The following is a 24,286-nucleotide window of genomic DNA, read 5'->3' as shown; positions in this document are numbered from 1 at the left end:
TTCAAAAAAAGAAAAAAACAGAAACAAAACAAAAGGGGAAAAAGAGAGAGAGAGAGATAAACCAAAAAGTAACCTCTTAATTACAGAGAACACACTGATGGTGACCAAGGGAGTGGGTGGGGGGTTGGATGAAATAGGTGACAGGGGTTAAAGAGGGCACTTGTCATGATGAGCACCAGGTGATGTACGGAAGTGTTGAATCACTATATTGTACATCTGAAACTAATACAACACTGTATGTTAACCACACTGGAGTTAAAACTTTTAAAAAGGGTTTAAAAAATACTTGATATTTACTATTTTCTAGTTTTTCATTTATCTTTTGTGCTTCTTTTTACTCCTCTTAAATTTTTATATTTTGAATTAATATTTATTGTTTTAAGATCATTAGAGATTTTTTTTTTAACTGGCTTTATCTATTAGGCCATGTTTGGCAAACTTAGGGCCTGGCCTTCTAGTTCTCAGCTTGAGAAGATAGCAAAGAAAATCTTGGGTGGGTTACATGAAAATATGAAAGGGCAGCCTGGATACTATTTATTTAAAATTAAGACCTTTTGGGGCATCTGGGTTACTCAGTTGATGAAGCATCCAACTTCGGCTCAGGTCATGATCTCATGGTTCATGAGTTCAAGCCCTGCATTGGGCTCTCTGCTGTCCGTGCAGAGCCTGTCTTGGATCCTTTGTCCCCTCCCTCTCTGCCCCTACCTACCCTTATTGCATGTGCGCATTCTCTCTCTCTCTCTCTCTCAAAAATAAATAAACCCATAAAAAATGAAGACTTTTTTTAAAATTTTGTTTTAATTTTTGAGAGACAGAGAGCACGAGCAGGGGACAGGCAGAGAGAGAGGGAGACACAGAATCTGAAGCAGGCTCCAGGCTCTGAGCTGTCAGCATAGAGCCTGATGCAGGGCTCAAACCCACAAACCATGAGATCATGACCTGAACCAAAGTGGGAGGCTTAACCGACTGAGCCACCCAGGTGCCCCCCAAAATGAAGACCTTTTCAACGTTTATTTATTTTTGGGACAGAGAGAGACAGAGCATGAACGGGGGAGGGGCAGAGAGAGAGGGAGACACAGAAACGGAAACAGGCTCCAGGCTCTGAGCCATCAGCCCAGAGCCTGATGCGGGGCTCGAACTCACGGACCGCGAGATCGTGACCTGGCTGAAGTCGGACGCTTAACCGACTGCGCCACCCAGGCGCCCCATGAAGACCTTTTTAAAGGACACCAGATTTAGGAACTCTAGACCTCAAGGAGGCTAATTTTCTTGATTTAATAAACCATGGATAGGTTTCTCGATCTCCCTAGACTCTGCTCTGATCACATTCTGGAAAAGGATCTATCATACACACAGAATTGATTTTCAAGTACACTAATGACAGCTACCAACAATGTGTTGGGCACAGTGCTAAGTATTTTAATTGCATTCTTTTATTTAAATCTCCTTCCCAGCTGCCATGTTGGGGCCTTGGGGGCTGCTTTGGGCTCTGCTCATGTCACAGCCTCTTTGCATTTGGCCCAAAGGGCTGCGAGAATGAGAGTGAGGGCGAGGTTAGGCAGGCTGTGACCAGGAATCGCCTTCAACCTTATTTGGTGCATCTTCCGCATAAAGTGAGGAAAACACCCCCACTGCTCCATGCCCAGCATGGAGCCCAACATGGAGCCCAACATGGGCTTGAACTCATGACCCTAAAATCAAGAGCTTTGCTGAGATCAAGAGGCAGACACTCAACCGACTGAGCTACCCAGGCGCTCCCCCCACTTTTTAAAAGTGAGATGGGTCTTAATCATGGGACTTTTGAATTCATGTAAAGAAGGTATATTCTTTTTAAAGCCCTCTATTCCGTCATGTTAAAAAACATTGGGAAAATTTGGTATCAAAGACACTCATTACACTAGATCATAGATCTGGAATACCAGATCAAACATCTGGAATGTTTGTTTCCAAATTAAAACACACACACACACACACACACACACACACACACACACACACACAAACTCCTTCCAACAACTCAATTAGTGGGTGCTACCACTTGATTTATAGACAAGGAAACGAATGCTCGGAAGATGAAGAAACTTGCTGAGAGCTCACAATGAGTTCAGAGGCCAAGCCATGCCTCCAATCCAGGCTCTCTACAAAGCCCAAGCTCCTAACCTTGATGCTACAAAACCCAAATTACAGCAAGCCCCCAGTGTAACCTTCCTGGCCCTACAACTGTCCAAAGTCCAGTAGGACTGGTGTGTTCCAAATCCCACCAGTCTGCTCCCTCCAGTAAGAAAACTGGTATGATCTAAAATATAGGAACTCAGGGGGACCCAGCTGGTTCATTCAGAAGAGCATGTGACTCTTGGTGTTGGGGGTTGTGAGTTCAAACCCCATGTTAGGTGTAGCGATTATTTAAAAATAAAATATTTTAAAAATAATAAAATAAAAAATAAAATACATGAACTCAGGGTAAGCTCTATGACCTTTTTAATTTTCTTTTATTTTTTAATGTATTTACTTACTAAGAGAGAGAGACTGGGGGGGCAGGGCAGAGAGAGAGGGAGAGAGAGAGAGAATCCCAAACAGGCTTCACGATGTCAACACAGAGCCCGACTTGGGGCTCAATCCCATAAATTGTGAGATCATGACCTGAGCCACAACCAAGAGTTGGACACAGCTGACTGAGCCACTCAGGTGTCCCTCTTACCCTTTTTTAAAGGATAGCTTCCACTGCTATTTTAAAAAATTTAACTCTGGATTTCTCAAGCCATTTTTCTACTGAGAAGCTAGCAGGCTTTAGGAACAGTAATTGTGGGGTGCCTGGGTGGCTCAGTCGGTTGAGCATCTGACTCTTGGTTTCAGCTCAGGTCATGATCTCACAGTTCATGAGTTTGAGCCCTGCATCAGGCTCTGTGCTGACGGTGCAGAGCCTACTTGGGATTCTCTCTCTCTCCCTCTCTCCCTCTCTGCCTTTCCCATGCACACGCTATCCTCCTCTCTCAAAATAAATAAATAACTTAAAAAAAACCCAAACCTGTAATTGTACAATTGACGAGCTCAGCCTCCATAGAGGCCTATGAAAAGCAGTTATTAACGCAGTTTGCAACTTTTATTACTGATTTTCCTTGGCCTCTAATTCTGTGTACAAGTCCCAGTCTGAACTATGCTATCAGTTCAGGAGAGCCCCTAGTGACTGATTCTTTTAGAAAACCTGCCCTTTATTATCTTATGAAGTGAGGTTCAGCAGGACTTACTTTTTGTCAAATCAGACAAAAGTTCTGAGAAATGATACTAGCAATAATAATAGCTAAGATATATTGAATGCTTATTATGTGCTAGCTGCTATTCTAACTGCTTTTGCATATTTAATTGTCATTATAACTCTACCAGCTAGATGTTATTAATACCCCCATTATGCAGATAAGAAAATGGAGGAATATATTTTGGTTCTCTTTTTTAACCTTCCTCTTAATAGTTTGAAAACCACTTTTAGCAAATCTATATACTTGCTTGCTGCTAAAGAGAACAGAAAAATAGGTAAGTTCTTCCACATTGTCAGGGGTCTAGGAATGGCCTCAACAACAAAAGGTCCTACCATCTTTCATTCAGGAAAAATGGCCAAGATGAACTACTATAAAGCCCAAATCATCATTTTTGACACAGAATGTAATTAGCCAAATTCAACTACACTGCAAGCCAATTTAGTTAGTTATCTAGGGGTACAGTTTGCAACTAATTTATTCTTAGAGTCCATTAGCTTAAAATTCAACATTTTATCCATGTACCATGGGAAATTTTTCTCTGGCTGTGAAGAGAAGTTGGTATCTATTATTTAAAATTTTTCATTATTCCCAGGGCAGCTGGGTGGCTGAGTCAGTTAAGTGTCCAACTTCGGCTCAGATCGTGATCTCGTGGTTCATGGGTTTGAGCCCCACGTCAGGCTCTGTGCTGACAGCTGGGAGTCTGGAGCCTGCTTCTGATTCTGTGTCTCCCCTTCTCTCCCTGCCCCTCCCTGCTTGGGCTCTGTCTCTCTCTCTTTCAAAAATAAATAAACATTAGGGGTGCCTGGATGACTTAGTTGGTTAAGCGCCGACTTCAGCTCAGGTCAGGATCTCACTGTTCGTGAGTTCCCAGCCTGGTGTTGGGCTCTGTGATGATAGCTCGGAGCCTGGAGCCTGCTTCGGATTCTGTGTCTCCCTCTCTCTCTCTGCCCCTCCCCTGCTTGCGCTCTGTCTCTCAGAACTGAATAAAAGTTAAAAAATAAAAATAAAAAATAAACATTAAAAAAAGTTAAAAAAAATATATTTTCTCATTATTCCCATGCTGTCCAGAGTGGAATTTTGAAGGCTTGATTGTTATTTGTTCAGGTGTGGGGACTGAGTTAGAATAGTTTTCTATGGAGAAGTTGGCCCCACCCACCGGCAGGGCCTTGGGTCACTCTGTAGACAAGGATGAGACTCCCTTTTTCACGCAGGAGCTCGGGGTCAGCTTGTTAATTTTTGTAAAAGAATGTCAATCCCATCTTCTCTTTGGGCGATTTTTAAATATGTGGGTGTGGATTTAATCTACAAGATAAAATAATTGCACCCCAGGCTTTTGCCAAAGAATGTAATTTTGAACTGTTGACTACCCAATTTTTATCAAAATCATGCATGCCAGAAACAATGTTCCTGGATGGTTGCCTAAGGGCAGTCTGCAAAGGAAGCCAGATAACCAGGGTAGCAGTTTTAGCCCCAGAGAACTGCTCCTACTGAACTGTTCTATTTCATCATGCATCCTAAATACTCTAAGAATCCTAGACACTAGGCTACCACTGTGTTTGTTATAAGGATGTTGTTGAAGACCCTGCCTCATTAAGTGGCCCAGTCTACCTTTTTGGAGGACACAGGACCTGAGAGTAAGGAAGCGTTGCTCTTCTTCAGCAATGACCTCACTCTCGTTTTTCTTTTAACTTTAATTTCAATATCATGGACACACAATGGTACAACAGTTTCGGGTATACAACGTAGTGATTCAACAGTTCTATACATTATACTATGCTTGCGACAGGTGTAGCAATGACCCCACTCTTATCCTACAAGCATTGAGGGTCTTGTAACTTTTTCATTTGGCCACAGAATGCTGAAAACTAAATTCAAGGCCCAACTGTATTTATTTTGTAGGATATTACAGTATGAATGTCTATGCACTAAGTCTCTCTGCAGCCTCATCTAGTTCTTCTATTATTCTCCACCTAGATTTCCTGTAAAATTCCGTTCATTAAAAAAGTCTATGTTATTTTAATTATTCTTTCAAGCCACCACACATCCTTTCTGGAAGATGGTGAGGTATTTAAAGATGTACATGCAAATGAATACATTCATAAGCTGATTTGCATGAGTTACTATTATTTCCATTAATCTTATTATTGTCGTTATATGGCAAAGCCCCTAAGGGCAGAGGACCAGACTCCCCTTTTGCCAGTGTATCTCCAGTACGAGCTTGGAGGCCATCTCTGTCCTTCCTCTGTGCATCACGTAAAGTAGCTGGCCTGTGTTTTAGGGGCCTTGTTGTGTGAAAAATGGACATTTTAAAGCACCAAGGTTCCTCCACCTTGGCAAGATGCCTGGGAATAAGAAAAGACCCAAGGGACAGCGGCTTGTTCCAGCTCGTTCACTTGGGGACACAAATGTACAGGCCGGAACAGAGGGCAGACTGGCCTGTTTTCAGTGAATTGCTATTTTTCTCACACTTTTTACTGAAATGCATAGATATGAATGAGTTAAAACAAATATGCGTGTCCTACAGCAGCCAAAGAAATTCTGCGTTAGTCAAGTGAGAACCCGTTATCATCTCCTCCTCTTCTTATTATCCTCAAGAAAGCCTCTAACAGAGTCGAGGGTTTTTTAAATATATTTTTAAATTGAGATAAAATGTACACATAGCATTTACCATTTTAAACCATTTTTATTTATGTATGTATTCTTTTTAATGCTTATTTATTTATTTTGAGTGTGTGTCCACGTGCGTGCGCATGTGAGCAGGGGAGGGGGGAGAGAAAAGGAGAGAGAGAATCCCAAGTAGGCCTCACGCTGGGGCTCGATCTCACGAACCTTGAGAGCATGACCTCAGCCATAAATCAAGGGTCAGACACTTAACCAACTGAGCCACCCAGGTGCCCCTCATTTTAACCATTTTTAAGGTACGGTTCAGTGGCATTAAGTATATTCACACTGTTATGCAACCATCACCCCCATCCATCTCCAGAATTTTTTCAACTTGCAAAACTCAAACTTTGTATCCATTAAATACTAACTCCTCACTCTCTCTTCCCCCTGGCCCCTTGACCACTCTAAGCACGTCATAGAAGTGGAATTACACGGTATTTGTCCTTTCTTGACTGGCGCCTTTCATTTAACATGATGCCCTCAGAGTTCATCCAAGGTGCTGCCTATGTCACAATTTCTTTCCTTCTTAAGGCTAAATAGTATTCCATTGCATGCATATTCGACATTTTGTTTATCCATTCACCCACCAAAGGACACTTGGGTTGCTTCCAACTTTTGGCTATTTTAAATAGTGCTGCTATGAACCTGGATGTCCAAATATCTGTTCAACTCCCTGCTTTCAATTTTTTTTTTTTTTTTTTTGGTGTAAACCCAGAAGTGAAATTGCTGGATCATACAGTAAGTCTATTTTTAATTTTTTGAGGGACCTCCATACTATTTTCCATAGCAGCTGCACCCGCTCACATTCTCAACAGCACTGCACAAGAGCTCCAATTTCTCCACATCCTCACCAGCACTTACTGTTTTCCGGGTTTTTGATGACAGCCATCCTCGGGGGTGTGAAGTGGTATCTTGTTATGGTTTTGATTTGCATTTCCCTAATGATTAATGATGCTGAGCATCTTTCCAAGGGCCTATTAGCCATCTGTACATCTTCTTTGCAGAAATATCCTTTCAAGTCCTTTGGCCATTTTTGAATTGGGCTGTTTGGTTTTTGTTGTTGAGTTGAGGATTTTTCTCTATATTCTGGATATTAATCCCTATTGAATGACAAAACTAAATTTGGTAATGAGGTTGATGTCCTTTATTCAAGGGAAAACAATCCTTGGATTGGGGAAGTATGGTGCCTCAGAAATAGTGGGGCACTCTTCCCAAGGGGTTCTGGGGAAGAATGAGTTTTATGAAGCATTAGAAGTGGCAACAGGGAGGGGCACCTGGGTGGCTAGGTCAGTTAAGCTTCTGATTTTGCCTCAGGTCTTGACTTCAGGGCTTGTGAGTTCCAGCCCCATGTCTGGCTCTGTGCTGACAGCTAGAGCCTGGAGTTTGCTTTGGATTCTGTGTCCCCCTCTCTCTCTCTGCCCCTTCCCAGCTCATGCTCTGTCTCTCCCTCTCTCTCTGAAAAATAAATAAACATTAAAAATTTTGAAAAAAAAAAAAGTGGCAATAGGGAAATGGTACGATTAGCTGGGGTTGCAGATCTGACCTTATTTAGGAAGATCAAGGAACAAGGAAATAAGTATAGAACCCAGAGTTCCCGTGGTGTTTGGGGATTGGCTGTCTGGATGTACTGTGTTTCTGGTCAAGCAAAGCATTTACAGGAATGCTAAGGTTTAGTTGGTAGCACCCCAAAAAGGAGGAGCTCCGTCTTGGGCCTAGAAATTGAACTCTGTTCAACATCTCTTATCAGATAAATGATTTGCAAGTATTTTCTCCCATTCAATGGGTTGCCTTTTTATTCTGTTGATGGTGGCCTTTGATATACCAAAGTTTTTCATTTTGATGAAGTCCAATTTGTCTATTTTTTTGTTGCCTGTGTTGTTGGTGTCATATCCAAGAAATCATTGCCAAATCCAGTGTCATAAACTTTTTCCCCTGGAGCCCTGGGTTTTTTTGTTTGTTTGTTTTTTATTTTTATTTTTTTAAGTGGGTTCCATGCCCAACACAGGGTTTGAACTCACAACCCTGAGATCAAGACCAGAGCTGAGATCAAGAGTCAGACGCTTAACTGACTGAGCCACTCAGACGCCCCTGCAGCCCTGTTTTAATAAGTCATTTTATAAGGGTTATGGAGAACATCATCTTCAGATGGAGCAAGAAGATAAGTAAAATCCAGAGGAGGGGTTTACTATTTTGCCACCAAGCCCACGCCTTAAAAAGTAATCCTTGCAAATGGACTCTGATCAGCTCTGGTAGGAAAACAACATGAAAGAGGAGAGCTGCCTCAAATCGGCAGTAACAGGGAACATCAGGGGAAGAGTCTCCATTTTATATCAACATTTACATTCTTTTCCTTTGTGGATCCAAGTTCCTTTACGTAATATAAGAGCCAAACAAATGGGAAGGGGACCCATGGGCTCCAGTCTGCTTAACTGAGTAATTTGCTCCATCTGGGTCTAGTTATCCATGTACGTTTCCTCACCAACACCCCATCCAAGCTCCATCGCAACGTGCGGAGTGAATTTTGTGCTCATGGAAGACACATCCCAACAAGCATTTAGGGAAGGGCCAAGATCAAAGAGCTGGGTGAGAGACCAAGAGTGGTCCTGTCAAACTGCCTTAGCTCAGATTTGCAGAGTCCTTCAACTACTGACCCTGGCTTCCCCGGGGCAAGAAAACGACATGGTTTGAGCAGCCAAATCACCAACACCAGGATGGCCTCTCACTGGCAAGCTCACTAATGTATGACTTTGCACATCTGTTCTAAACACTCACCAGCACAGGCTTTGAGGCAACCCTGTCACGCTGATGAGGCTTCGGCTGGGAAATTACAATGAGAGTAATAATGACCAGTCAAGGTTGTACTGACACTCCAAAGACCAACACTCCTGCCATCAGAACCATTATCATCGTCATCACTGTGACCTTATTCAGTGTAGGACAGCTGGAGAAACTGCCCCAATTAGCCCAAGTAGACAGGACAGCAACTACCCGGTTCCTCTCTACTTACCCCAGCTCAGCCCTGATGGGCTGATCTCCCCTGGGTCTCCCCTGATGTGATTTAGGGAGGAAAGATGGTAAGCTTTGGAGATGACCTGCTGTGGTTGGACACGCCTGGGTTTACACCTCTGCTTTAACATTTACGAGTTGTTGACCTTGGCCAAATAATTTAGATCTCAGTTTCCTCATCTGTAAGCGGGAATAATTAAGTCTGACCTCATATGTGATGAAGAGTGGCAACGGAAAGTGCCCGGCACACGCTAACACCGAATATTCATAGTGTCTCTTCCCATGGTGAGCTGTGTGTCTTTCCCACTCCCCTTGAAGTTTCTCAAGGTCAGGAACCATATCTTCTTTGTTTTTAAGCGACCAGCCCATAGTAGACCCCCCATGAGTATGTGCTGAATGGATAAACCCCAAGAATAATCCCCTTCCCTTAACTCTGTATTATCATTCGGTTGTGAGGAGGAAAAACCAGTAAAGAATTTTCCCTGCTATGCCTTTCCAGAATGAGTTAAATCAGCTTTCTCTTAGGAGTTGCACGTCAGAAGAACAGAGCTTCAAAATCTTGTCAGATAAGGGAGATCTTTGTGGAGAAGAACTACCTGGAAAGTGTTCTGCATAACAATATACCCACGGATTTTAACTGAGCACTTACCCCAATTCCTTGTGGATTCATTAAACTGACAGCTTGACAGCAGCATATTGATGCCTGTTTTCTATCTAACATAAGCTGTATGACTGCCTTGTGTTTAACCCACTCTATAAATTTGTAAGCAGCTATGTAAAAACAAAAACCTCAGAAAACAAAGAAAAGATGCCGGGTTGTTATTTCACTGAAAAACAATAATGAGTGTCTCTTTTCTGTGTTCCTCCCACTCTAATTGGGTATATTTGGGTTTTGGTTGTTTTCCTTTGCTCGAAGAGTTTGAATTTTGCAGCAGCTTCTTTTTGCCTGTTAAAGAAGGCTGTGCTCTAGCCCAATGCCACTCACAGTGCCAGTCACCCCGAAAATAAGCTCAGGCCAGAGGGTAAGTCAGTGCACTGCTTCCTTTCTCAAGAAGTCTCACTATGAAAAAAAAAAGTCAGCTCAACTGAACAAGGTGTTTAGTGCCAAAGCTGATGTACATTCTAGCACAATCTCCTTATGGACAGGTGACAGAGCTCACAGATTGGCACCGCATGTGGATCACACTTCGAGGAGCATTGTACTAGGTTATGGAACTCCTCACCTGCCTGAGAATGTACTGGACTGACCTTTACAATGGGCTTTTGAAGGATTTTAGGCCACCTAGTATCCTTATCCCTTCTTTTGGCGAAGCATCCCAATATCAAGGATCTGCCACACCCTGTCTCAGTCGATGAGATCCAGGTGGGGATACTGTAAGACCAGGGCCGGCCAAATGGTGCTCTGAGTCTCTCCAGCCACAGTAAATGGAGATGATGATCCAGGGCCAACCAATTGGCATAATTCCATCTTCCTAGTTGGCTTTCAGACCTGGGAAGGGCAGTGGCCCTACTGCTGTATTCAGAGTGAATACCGGGACTCATGCAGAAACTATAAGGATGAGTCTCTTTCCATTAGACTTCAAGTTGTAAGGATGTGGGCCTGGAGTCAACAACACCCATGAGGGGAGAGCCTGGCTGTGAAATGGAGAAAAGACAGAGCAGAACTGAAAGGGAGACAGAAACTGTATTTGGAACCTCTGGATAAAGCCTTGTGTGATCTACAACTTTTCAATGAGATATATGATCCAGTAAATTTCTCTTTTGCTTAGAACAGTTTATGAGCTTTCTAATGTTTGCAATGAGAAGAGTCTAAATTAGGCCTGGACTACTCTCCCCTGGGCTATTCTAAAATCCATACATGTTGGCCCCAAAAAGACAAAGCTGAAAAGGCAAAAGGTCTGGAGTTAGAGGAGCTGTCTAGTTGGGACTAGAGGCAAGTTACCAAGACTTGCCACACCTGAGTTCCTTCCTCTGTCAGGTGATTAACATCTGCCCCATCCATCACCTGTCAGGTGAATATGAGAATCACATAAAAAGAGAGAAAATCACTCTAGAAACATATGAAAAGGCACTGCACAAACAAAAAATATTGTTATTGCTAGCCCAATGATAGTTATGCAAACTTCAAAATTCTGGCATCCATTACTATCCAGTTCCTACAAGAAATACATTGTTCTTAAAATAAACATGGTGGGGGGTAAGGAGAGGCAAACCAAGAAACAGACTCTTAATTACAGACAGCACACCGATGGTTATAGGAGGGGAGGTGGGGGGAAGGGGTTTAAATAGGAGATGGGGATTAAGGAGGGTATTGTGATGAGCACCAGGTGTTGTATGTAAGTGTTGAGTGACTAAATTCTTCACCTGAAACTAATATTACACTGTATGCTAACTGGAATTCAAATAAAAACTTAAAAAAGAAAGAATACATCGTTTTTATCAATACCTGTATTGTGCTCTAGGAGGGAGAGCGCCCTCTGCAAGCCAGAAGGTGTAAAGCAAGGCAGCAGACTCAAAAGCCGGACAGAATAGAGAAGGGGCAGCAGGAAGCCAGTCCAGATCTCAGGTTCTGGGCTGAGCACCAATGTGTGTGCTGTTGGTCATTTCTTGGGCCCACCCAGGACGTTTCTCCCCCATTGAACACAGCATCTAAATGACTCAAGCTTATGAATCATGCAAGAAAAATGATGGTTTAATTTAGAACTTAACCGCTAGTAACTCTCAACCACTATTTTGCAACTTTGGGGTTATCCTAACAATAATATTATCATGCAGGTAGGCAGATTTTGTGTCTGTTTTACTGTTTTCATATCTGAGATCTAAGGGACCAACAGAACAACAAACTGCATAAAAAGATTAAATCGTTCTGTAAATTTTGCATTTTTTCCAAAAGTCAGAGTACAATCATTTTCTGATAGATAGAAACAGTATGAGCAGTCAGGGTACAAGACAGGAAGAGACATTACTGATTTTTAAGCCTCGTTCTGAGTCTCTGGTCAATGGAAGTATCAGTGGATTGTCTTTTGATGGAAAAATAACATTTTTATATTTTCATATAGTTAGTGTGCCTGGAAGAAGTTTGTTCTTTACAGTTCCCTCCTTTGAGAAGCTCAAATCTGGATGGGGTGGGTGACACTAGTAAAACAAGTGTCCCTACATACTGGGTGTCAACACTGTGCCAGGCACGTACATCACTCCTAAGCCCAGCACCGCCCAGTCCACGACACCAGTGGGCAGGGTTACAGTTCCTCAGAAGCAAGGAGCAGGCTGAGCCCACTCTCCCTGCTCCCAAGGATGGCCTGTGCTCAGGTAGAGCAGGCTGGCCCTGTTTGTATCAGGCTCCATAAATATCACAGCTTTCTCTTCCTCGTCTCCATTGGTGCCTCTTCATCTTATAAAACAAGATAGCCCTACCCTATCATCTGGTTATCCTCAGTTCAGGGAGAGGGGGTAAAAGCCCCATGTTGTTCTCCAGTCTATGTGCACCATCACGAAAGCTGATGTCCTGTCCCCTATGGATCCAAGGCACAATAAGTTAAAAAGCAAAGGGGTAGAGGAAAGAGGAACTGTCTCCCTAAAAAGTCTCTAAAACTTACCAGTTTGGATAATGCTCTGGAACCAGCATAGATTATGCCCACATACAGCACCGAAGCAGGAAGCCATGTCGAAACATCAGATCTGAAAAAAGGGAAAGAGACCAGAATATTTCTGTCACTTTCTGTCCAAAAGACCAAGCTGGAAGGCATGACCTTTCAGATGCACCAAATACGACGGCGATTGTCTTAACATCTCTGAGTGACCTGTGAAGTGTGTGACATGGGCTGTGTCCACTGAGAGTGAGGGAGGCTGCCAAAGTCATCCAGCTATAGCCCGTCACTCTGCCAACTACCTAGTGTTACTGATCCCATGATGGAACACAAACGATCTGGAGATGGAAAAAGGCTTCCTAAAGTTGGGGAGAGAGAATAGATCCGAATTTTTTCAAAAAATTTTTTTTACTTTATTTATTTATTTTGAGAGAGAGAGTGTGTTTGAGCAGAAGAGAGGCAGATAGAGACAGAGAATCCCAAGCAGGGATTCTGCACTGGCAGCACAAGGTTCGATCCCACCAACCATGAGATCATGACCTGGGCTGAAATCAAGAGTCGGATGCTCAACTGACTGAGGCACCCCTGATTTTTTTAAGGTTTTAAGATTTTTTTTTTTTTAAGGACAGTGAACATTATTCTTTGGATTTTAAATAGTCAGAGGCTTTGAACCCATGCCAAATTATTACAAATTTTTAAAGGCTATTTACCGAGGCAATATATCAAATGGCTCCATGGAACCACAAAAGAAGGAAGCAAGTGCCAAAGGACAGAATTTTAAAAAGAATACTAGAACTCAAGCTGGGTGGCCATGTGCTGACATCTTCCACCATTAACCTGGAATCTCTAAGGACTTCTGGAGGGCACGTTTCTTGATTCAATTGTGGCCACACCAAAAACTGCTTTTTTCTTCTTTTTTCTTTTTAACTTTGTTTGTTTATTTTGAGAGAGAGAGAGAGAGAGAGTAAGCAGGAGAAAGGCAGGGAGAGAGGGACAGAGAAAGAATCCCAAGCAGACTCTCCACTGCCAGTGCAGAGCTTGATGTGGGCTCGAACTCACAAACCATGAGATCATGACCTGAGCCAAAATTAACAGTCGGACACTTAACCAACTGAGCCACGCAGGTGCCCCCAAAACTGCTTTGTTCAATACAGTTTAGAATCTTGCTGTCTTCAAGAAGGCAAAATCCCGGTTTTTATATAGAGAACCCATCACTGAGGTTCCCTCAGTCACAAACACATTTGGTCCACTTACGCAAGTTCCCGGAGTTATTCTCATAATAGATATAAATAAATGAAACCATTCCAGCAGAATTTAACATAATAATCCCAGCTAACTCAATGAACTGCTCTCCTGGGATGATACCTGCTCAAGAAATGTTCTTTGTGAATCTTATTAGCATGGGCAGACATCTATGATCAGACCTGCTTTTGTACCCTTCCCAGGGAACCTGGTGCTAAAATGTCTCTAGTCTCTAGTTAGGCCTCCAAACCCTACTTCCTGAATATATTCATTCAGCAAATATTTCTAGCAATTTGCAAAGTGCTGACAGTGCTAGAGTTATTATTAACAGCAGCATCCTAATTAACATTTACTGAGCACTTGCTACAAATGAGGCAGTCTGCTAAGTGTTTTCTATGCTGTGTCTTTTAAAAATGTGTACAACCACCTTATGAAGAAAATGTCTTTGTTGTTATTATTATTATTATTATCCCCATTGTGCACATGAAATAACTGAGGCAATAAAGAGTTTAATTTGCCTGTGGTCAGAAGAGCTGGTTATGGCAAAGCCAAAATTTGAATTCAGGCCATCTGACTCTAAAGCTCCAGCTTTAAGCCACCCTTTCACACTTTGCCCTCAAGGACCTCATAATCTAGTGGTAGACACTGACATATAACAAACACAGCATGATTCTGCTCTGGTCACACACTAAGCATCTAATGACCTGAGGAATATTCTCTGTTCTTACTCGTCTTACTGCAATAAAAGACGTCTGCACTTCCAGCCAATAGGTGAATAGAGAAAGGTATATGCCATTCTCCATCTTGATGGATAACAACATCATGCTTGACATCAAACCAATTGCTACTCCTCTAGGAAACGACTTCCCCATTAGACCTTAAGCTCACAAAGGTCAAGGGAGACAGGATCCAGGCCCATGGCCCGCTGAGCACCACAAGGAGGCCCAAGAGCATACACAGCAGGGAGCATAGTGAAGAGGGAAGGAGTGCCCTGCGTGAAACAGCAGCAGACCCACTGCAGCAGGCCCGGTGCTTCAGGATGTGAGCTCAGTAAGGCCCTAGGCATTTGTGCTTTGTTCCCTCTTAAACAAAGAAGACTCCTGCCCAGTCATATGCTCCAAGAGACCTCAGGGCATCTCAGTGGCCATGGATGTGGGGAAAAAAAAAAAAAAAAAAAAAACCAACAACAAAAAAAAACATGGCTAGGGGAAAAGAAAGAAGAAAGAAAGAAAGAAAGGAAGGAAGGAAGGAAGGAAGGAAGGAAGGAAGGAAGGAAGGAAGGGAACATGGCTAGGGAACACCTTGTATTTTAACCCTGTACCCGAAACACAAAGAAATGACTTTAACTATGAAAAATAAACAGATCCAGTTGGACCAGAGACTTCTGGGAAATGTTACAGAGCAGCTGTGGGAGCATTTGGATACAACCATGGAACTATGATCCACAATTATCGCACCCAGGGCCCACCTTCTAGGTGGACAGAGCCAGAGCAACATGCACCAAAGGCAGAAATTTAGACACCTGCAAAAGCAGCTGGTTGCCTAACCCTGTCTTGGCCCTCATGAGCTCTCATCAGAGACAGCTGCCTCCCTCCCTCCCCCACACACACCAACAAAAAATTATAGCTGCTATCGAGAATGATAAATACGAATCACTAGGAAAAGTGCTGCCAAAACAGATATGAGCAAAACAAGTATGAAAGGATGGGGGGTGGTGGGAAGAAAAATAATTAAAAATTGCAAAGAACTCTGCATTCATATTGTTTCAAAGTATCAAAGTTCTCACTCCACTGAAAATCTTAGGGTATGCATTAAGTGTTGTTGATGCAAGAAAAGACTCAAGGGAACACCAGTCGACCATCCATACACAAAGAAAAATCTTGGGGCGCCTGGGTGGCTCGGTCGGTTATGCACGCGACTCTTGATTTCGGCTGAGGTCATGATCTTATGGTCAGTGAGTTCGAGCCCTGCATCAGGCTCAGCACTGACAATTAATTATCAGAGTCAGATAAGGGAACTTCTGCATATATTACTAACATGTCTCCCACCTGTCAAATAAACTGTAAGTTTCATAAAGGTGGGAGCCATGTATGTTTTGTTCATATAAATCAATGTAAAATATCACATGCATGAATGTTATAAAAGAGACTAAAGGACTATGCCATACCATAAGGGCATCTGATCTAGTCAGTGAGGATAGAGAAACCTGCCTCCAATAAGTGATACTTGAGATAAAACTCAAAGTTCAAGTGGGTGCAGGGGGTGAGAGGGTGATGCAGAGAAGTAGAAGGGACACCACATTCCCCCCTTGGTCCATTACTCACAGCAATAAAAGTCTCTGAAGGTTCAGTAAGACTTTGTCACAAGTTGGTTCTTCACTATGACTCCCAAATTCTTTTTTTTTAATTTTTTAAATGTTTATTTATTTTTGAGAAAGAGAGAGAGTGGGGGAGGGGTAGAGAGAGAGAGAGACACAGAATCTGAAGCAGGTTCTGTGCTGACAGCAGACAGCCCGACACAGGGCCTGAACCCACAAACCGTGAGATCATGACCTGAGCTGAAGTCAGACGCTTAACAGACTAAGCCACCCAGGTACCCCTATTATTCCCAAATTTTTTGCAACATTGATCTCATTTAATTTATACACTAGCAGGGGGGCCTGGGTGGCGCAGTCCGTTAAGCGTCCAACTTCTGGTTTTGGCTCAGATTGTGGTCTCACTCGTGAGTTCAAGCCCTGCATGGGGCTCTGTGCTGACAGCATGGAGCCTGCTTAGGATTCTCTGTCTCCCCCTTTCTCTGCCCCTCCTCCAACTTGTGCTATCTCCGTCTCTCTCAAAATAAATAAACACACATTAAAAAAAAATTGACACACTAGCAGGAGAAATGGGCAGACGGTGGCAGTCACAAGAGCACACACTCTCTCCCTCAGAGAAAGCCTGCTACAGGGAGTGCAGTCCGCCAACAGATGCACTTACATAATTTGAAGAATTGTTTATACTTGCTGCTTCGGGAATCAGAATTGGGATCTCTGGCTTGAGGGGTTTTCCACGACTGTTAGGTAATCTGCTATCTTAACGTGGACAGGTCAGACCTTTCAACAGTTACCTGGGGCAAATAAAATGCCTGACAACTGAGTTTTCCGTACTTTTCCAGGTTAGGTGGAGACAAGGCGAAGATGGGAACTATAAAGGTGGTGCTTTGGGGGGCTTTTGCCATCTCTTTTTTTTTAATATTTCTTCAGGACAAAATGAAACTGTAATTTCAAAATCCTAATTAGCTCTGCTAAAATGGAGGATTATTTTCCAGGGAGATAACAGCAATAAGTGATGGAAATCACACCTGGTTCTGGGCACTGAAGAGTATAACCTTACAACATGCACATGGTTACACAAATCTTTGGAAATTATAAGTAGCTCTCTTCACTCCCAAGGAATGTTCCAGCTAACTAAACTTAGCTAACTTTAGCCAATAGCTCCAAGGGATGGACAAAGTTCACACATCTTCCCGGACTGTGTCCTTTCTTCTAGGTCAGGTCATCTAGGGCTGGGGGTATCTAGGGGTCACCTAGGTCACTAGGGGTGGGGCGGGAAAGACGCACAATTACAGAGCAGTGCATGGCACAACACCATGCAATAAATGTTCTCCCGGTTTTTCTACACGTAACTCCAAAGACAGAGGCCATAAGGGATTTCATGCAGATTGATCTACACCTACAGAAAATGCACTGGCCAAAAAACACCATAAAGAAAATCAAGAGATGATTAACAACTTAGGAAAAAATACTGGCAACATATAAAACAGGCTGGAATTTAATATCCTTGATGTATAATGAGTGTTAACAAATCGATAAGAAAAAAAAAAATCGGGGCACCTGGGTGGCTCAGTCAGCTTGAGTGTCTGACTTGGGCTCAGGTTATGATCTCACAGCTTGCGAGTTCGAGCATCGCATTGGGCTCGCTGCTGTCAGCCTGTCGGCACAGAGCCTGCTTCGGATCCTCAGTCCCCTCTCTCTCTGCCCCTCCCGTGCTCATGCTTGCTCTCTCAAAAATAAACACTAAAAAAAGGATTTAAAAAAAAAATTTTTTAAAGAAAAAAACTCAACTTCACAAAAGAAAAATACTCAGTGGACAAAAAAGAGGTATTTGCATGTGTGTGTGAGTGTATGTACGTATATTTCTCTTTCACACACACATAAGAAATACAAATAGCCAATAAACATATGAAAAGTTACACACACACACACACACACACACACACACTACTCTATACAGTATCACTGTATACATGCATACTCTTTACAGTATTTAAAGGTATTTAAAGTAATCCACAATGATGTTTTCATTTACAAGGAAAATAAAACTGCATTCTGGCCTCCTTGTTAGTCATCAAGTATCCCAAGCACCTTGGGGCCTGCTCTTGCTTCCTCCACCAGGAACCCTCCCCCTCCAGACACCTGCAGAGTCTACTCTCTCACAGGTTCAGATCTCTGCTCAAAAGTCAGCTTATCCCTGAGTCCTTCTTACCTAGAGTATATAAAATAACAAACCCCCCTCCCGCCCACTAGAACACACTCGGGCACACACACGTGCACACCTATTCCCCTACCCGGCTTTATTTTTCTCTGTATTTACTGCCATCTGACACATCATGTACTTCCATTTGCCTTTGTTTCTTGTCCATCTACCTCAACTAGAATATAAGCTCTATGAGGGCACGCATTTTTGTCTGTTTTGTTCACGATGCACCCCCTGTGCTGAAAACAATGTCTGGTATATATGCTAGGCACTCCAATATTTGCTGAAGGAGTCATCACGTATTACTTTGGTAACTTAAAAAAAATATTTCCCTTGGGGCACCTGGGTGGCCCAATCAGTTGAGCATCCGACTTTGGCTCAAGTCATGATCTCATGGTTTGTGGGTTCGAGCCCAGCGTCGGGCTCTATGCTGACAGCTTGGAACCTGGAGCCTGCTTTCGATTCTGTGTCTCCCTCTCTCTCTCTGTACACACACGCTTTCTCGCTTTCTCTCTCTCTCTCTCAGAAATAAATAAACATTTAAAAATATATATATTCCTTTCCTTTTTCTGGATTGATACAAGGGGAAAACAACAGCATCAAAATACACCAGAAAACTCCAGGCATGACCCTAATTCACATTTTTTCCTATACTTTTCTTAAGCCCTTCAGAGGATTTGCTCTGAACAGATTTGCTGGTGCTTACAGCTACTAGGTTTTCAAGGACAGGGATGAAAGTAAAACATTTCCCACCATTTGCCTCTTTGAAATGGCCCTAATGGGTAATTCTAACAATTTCAAATTCAATAAACATTTCTAACAATCATGTTGTAACCTACAACTGTGACAACAGAAAACTAACTGCATTAACAAACATGCTTTCTTCAATAGACATGAACTCAGAAACTTGGCATGGAGGCAGTCATTTTGTTTCCTATAATAATTTATCTTGTTTTCTTATTAAAAAGTAGTACTTAGGGGCACCTGGATGGCTCAGTCAGTTAAGCATCCCGCTCTTGGTTTTGGCTCAGATCATGATCTCATGGGTTCATGAGTTTGAGACCCACATCAAGCCCCACATCAGGCTCCACGCCGGCAGTGTAGAGCCTGCTTGGGATTCTCTCTCTCTCTCCCTCTCTCTCTCTCTCTCTCTCCTCTCTGTGCCCTTCCAGTGTATTCTTCGTCTCTCTCTCAAAATGAATAAACTTAAAAAAAAAAAGTAGTACTTTTCCATGCTAGAAAATTTTCAAAGTACAGATAATCAAGAAAAACATTACAATTGCAATCCTGCTACCCAAAAACAACCACTGTTAATACCTTGCTAGGTCTCCTCCCAAACAGGGCCTATATGCACATATATGAACACTGCAGCAAAAATGGGATCCTACTGTACACATTGTTTCATAATCTGCTTAACATCTTTCCACGTCAAAAAAATCATCACCAATTTATTAATAAGTGAATAATAGGCTATTGCTGGACACTGAAGTTAATCCTCTTTTTACTAACCTAATGCTGTAATAGTTATCTTTGAGTACATTCCCTTTTCATATTCATGTTTTTGCAATATCAGGATAAACTCCCTGAAGTGGAACAGAAGCTCAAAGACACATGCATCAAAGTGTGGCATTAGTTACAAAATTGCCTTCCAGAGGGGTTATGCCAACTCAGTCCTCTGCGATGGGCTACATGCTAGTGTTCCCCCCAAACTCCTGTGTTGAAATCCTGTGACACCCCCCCACGTGATAATTGGAGGTGGGGCCTTTGGGAGGTAATGAGGTCAGGAGGGTGTAGCCCTCATGATGGAATTAGCGCACGTGCTCTCTCTCTCTCCCTCTCTCCCTCCCCCTCCACCATGGAAGGAGATGAAAAGATAGACAAGAAGAGGTCTTCACCAGAACCTTACCGTGCTGGTACCCTGATCTTGGACTTCCCAGCCTCCAGAACTGTGAGAAATCAATGTTTATTGGTTAAGCCACCTGGTATTTTCTTTTTTTTTTTTTTAATTTTTTTTATGTTTATTTATTTTTGAGAGAGAGAGAGAGAGCAAGCAGGGGAGGGGCAGAAGGCGGGGCGGGGGGGGGGCACCGAATCCAAAGCAGGCTCCAGGCTCTGAGCTGTTAGCACAGAGCCAGACACAGGGCTCAAACTCACAAACCATGAGATCATGACCTGACCCAAAGTTGAAGGCTTAACCAACTAAGCCACCCAGGCACCCCTGGTATTTTTCTTTTTAAGTTTATTCATTTATTTGAGAGAGAGAGAGCATATGTGAACAGGGGAGGGGCAGAGAGAGATGGAGAGAGAGAATCCGAAACAGGCTCCACACTGTCAGGGCAGAGCCTGACATGGGGCTCGATCTCACAAACCATGAGATCATCACCCGAGCTGAAACCAAGAGTCAGATGCCCAACAGACTGAGCCACCCAGGCATTTCCAATCTCTGGTATTTCTGTTATAGCAGCCCAAGCTAAGACACCTTCTACTGCCAGCTCTAAGACTGTATAATTCTCTGGCAGCCAAATACCTACACATTAGGGACAAACCAGGCACATACCACTAATGCACCTTTTCTCCACCTATAATTTATAAGATGGCACCTCCCATGCTGGCTTATTTGTCCATTGTCCTATGTGCCAACAAAGGAGGCATGATGGAATTAAATCTTGAGGTGGTCCTCACAGAATGCTGGGTCTCTGTGGTACAAGGCCCTCTGGGGAACTGCTGAGCCAGTGAGTGTGTGAGTGTGTGTGTGTGTGTGTGTGTGTGTGTGTGTGTGTGTGCATGTGTGCAGGGATGGATCTCACAGCAACTCCTGGGGGAAAGTACTATTTGCCATGGGTCTGGTTTGAAAATTGTGGTGATACATAGTTTTTCTTATATGATTTATAAGCACAAGTATTGTGTCTTGTTTGAGTCTTGGGCTTGTTTGTTTTTTTGTTTGTGTACATCTCCTGTCCCTAAGGATCCTGATAAAACATTTTACAAGAAGCTAACAATAGTCTGTTGCCGTGAATTATAAAACTGTTGTTATCGAAATGAAGGCTAATTAAATTAAATCACTTGTTTTTCAAATAGAGCATGCATTATGGAAGGAACATCTGCTCCCTCAAAACACTCAGAAGTTTATCTGTTCATGAGGGCCCTTTGAGCTGAGTTCTTGAAAATTCTCTGCGTTATGCTGACACCTAGTGGAGCTAAAAATAGTTTCCAAACATAAAAATACCAAGTCTAGGTGGTTCAGTCAGTTGAGCATCTTGATTTCAACTCAGGTCATGATCCCACAGTTGGTGGGTTCGAGCCCGAGTCAGGCTCTGCACTGACAATGCGGACCCTGTTTAAGATTCCCTTTCTCCCCCTCTCTCTGCCCCTTACATGCGCTCTTTCTCTCTCTCAAAATAAATAAATAAACTTAAAAAACAGTACCAAGCCACCAAGATACTAGGATTCATACTGCCTATTGGCATTGCCAAAAACAGTAATATCTTACAATTATAAAGTCAATATTTGCTTTACAGTTTACAAGCACTTTTACATATATTAACTCCCTACTCCCTACTTAGAGCAGATACCTAGATTTCATTTTGAGGGGTCCAATCCTGGTGAACATGGTCCTTCAAGAATCCTACTCACTACTGTCCCTCTTTCCTAATATTCTTAGACCTTTCCTCCTTCATTCTTTACTCTTCCTCTGACTCACAGAGGGTCAACTCCCTTAACAAAGTTCAGCCCTAATATCACTTGAACCCAAAAACCCTGTGATTATACTGTTTCTCACAGAGCATAACTTAGAACAAGAGTCAGCAAACTATAACCCATGGGCCATATCCCACCTGTTGCCTATTGCTGAAATACCATTTTATTGGCACACAGCCACACCCATCTGTGTATGTAGTCTATGGTGGCTTTCATGCCACAAAGGCAGAGCTGAGTTGTTGCAAGACACTGTATGGATACAAAGCAACAGTGACATGAGGTGCGGTCTACACTGAAGTGTGAGTTCAGCAGATTCCTATGCCCTGCAGGTTGGTATAGGCATGACCAGCAGCCACTATAAACTTCGAAGGTCCAAAAATCCTGTCCTAAGAAAGAAAAATACTGCATGGTATTTGGAATTACATGTGGAGTCTTAAAAAAAAAAAAAAGAAAAACTAAGAAAACAAACAAAAAGTCAAACTCACAGAAACAGAACAGAAAGGTGGTTGCCAGGGGCTGGGGGCAGGTTAATAGAGGAGATTGGGAAAAGGGTACAAACTTTCAGTTATAAGATGAATAAAGTCTTAGAATCTAATGTATAAAATGGTGACTACAGTTGATAACACTGTGTTGTTGTATCATTGACATTTCCTAGAAGAGTAGAATTTAAATGTTCTCACCCAAATAAATAAATAAATAAAGTGACGTGATGGGTGTGTTCATTAATTGGATGGAGGGAATCTTTCACAGTGTGTACATATATCAAATTACCACAATGTATACTTTAAACATCTTACAATTTTAGTTGACAACTAGACCTCAATAAAGCTGAAAAAAAATTCCTGTCCTCTACCATCCCTGGCCTCATGGACTCTTCTCTGGAGAATAACCATAATCACCACACCAAAACCAATCAGATTTTATTCATATTACGTCCCTGCAGTGGTTCTCCGTGTTTCCTGAGAATGCTTTGAAAGCTGGTTTTATCTTCCCCCCAAAGTAATTTCTACATAATATACATAAAGCATTCCTCTGGCGAAAAAACACAATAGGAAAAAAGATCAAAAACACATGGATTTGATGTTAACTCTCCTCTGTGAGCAAAGGTAACTGTTCGTAAAATTACAGGTCACTCAAAATGAAATACAATACGTTAAAAAACATATTTGAGAAATTCCAACCACCAGTAGCTTTGATGAAGACAAGCTATCTCGCTTAAAAACAAATAATTAATCATAAAAAGAAGCATCCTAATTGATTGGCTCACTGTTCATTTCTTTAGGGACAGGACTGAGTTAACTTGGAGGTTTTATCAAAGAAAATTTTTTGAAAGTATTCTTTATTTATTATGAGAGAGAATGAGTGTGGGAGTGGGGGAGTGGCAGAGAAAGAGAGAGAGAGAGGGAGAATTCAAAGCAGGTTCTACATCAGTAGTGCAGAGCCAGATGCAGGGCTCAAACCCACAAACTGTGAGATCATGAGCTGAGCTGAAACCAAGAGTTGGATGCTTAACCGACTAAGCCACCCAGATGCCCCAGAAAAAATTTTTTTCATTTGCAAAAGAGAGTGAGAGTGAGGGAGAGGGGCAGCGTGGAGCCTGACATGGGGTCCATCCCATGACACTGGGATCATGAGCTGAGCCAAAATCAAGAGTCAGATGCTCAACCAACTGATGCACCCAGGCTCCCCTATCAAAGAAATGTTTTATAGTTCTCCAGCAAAGATCTCCAATGGAAAATTAAAGAGTGGAGCTTTCTCCTTCATCTGTTAGAAATCTCTGGTCACAAAGGCATTGTGGTATAGGGTTATTAACTTAGAACTTCTCATCCTTGAAAACTTGAGTTAAAAATTTGCTGTCTTAGGTAGAGTGAACAAAAAGTAGTAAGTACATTAAAATTTACTTTCGAAATGTTTTTATTTAAACATGTAGTCTGGTCATAAAGGGACCGGAGGATGGCATGTAATGTCTCCAATGAAATCACACCTGATTCCGTAAGCAATGGTTCGAGAATCCAGTAAAGAGTGCCATGGTCTCACTGTCAAATGTCTTGTCACGGTGTTCTAGATCACGTTCTGGAAACACAGCCTACAGCCAGGGCTCCCACATCTGCTAGAAAAATCACTTGAACATTCTGCGGCAGGTTGGCAATGGCAGTAGAGCTGCCGGTATAAGGACAAGCTTGCGACTGAAAGCCAGTGTGATCTTTCCCAAGACAGAAGGCCTCTAAAGCATCATCCAACACTTGGTGATTGCTGGTTGCTGAGTAAAAATCTTGGAGATGGATTCTATCGGGTCACTTAGTGGAGTCATGACATGGCCAGA

General features: G+C 42.5%; 1 protein-coding gene across 2 annotated transcripts in view; it reads right to left on the bottom strand.

Moving 5' to 3' along the window:
* Window positions 1-24,286, bottom strand: part of TMEM241 (transmembrane protein 241) — a 118,152-nt gene that overhangs the window by 81,494 nt on the left and 12,372 nt on the right. For both annotated transcript variants that reach the window (XM_030336630.2, XM_032595380.1), the window contains exon 4: window positions 12,521-12,602. In XM_030336630.2, the coding sequence (XP_030192490.1) occupies window positions 12,521-12,602 (82 nt within the window). The remainder of the gene's footprint in view (window positions 1-12,520; window positions 12,603-24,286) is intronic.

This window comes from Lynx canadensis, chromosome D3 (assembly GCF_007474595.2).
Source record: "Lynx canadensis isolate LIC74 chromosome D3, mLynCan4.pri.v2, whole genome shotgun sequence".
In the NCBI taxonomy this organism is placed as follows: domain Eukaryota; kingdom Metazoa; phylum Chordata; class Mammalia; order Carnivora; family Felidae; genus Lynx; species Lynx canadensis.
Note: the sequence above shows the minus strand (reverse complement) of the source record. Positions and strands in the feature narration are given on the sequence as shown.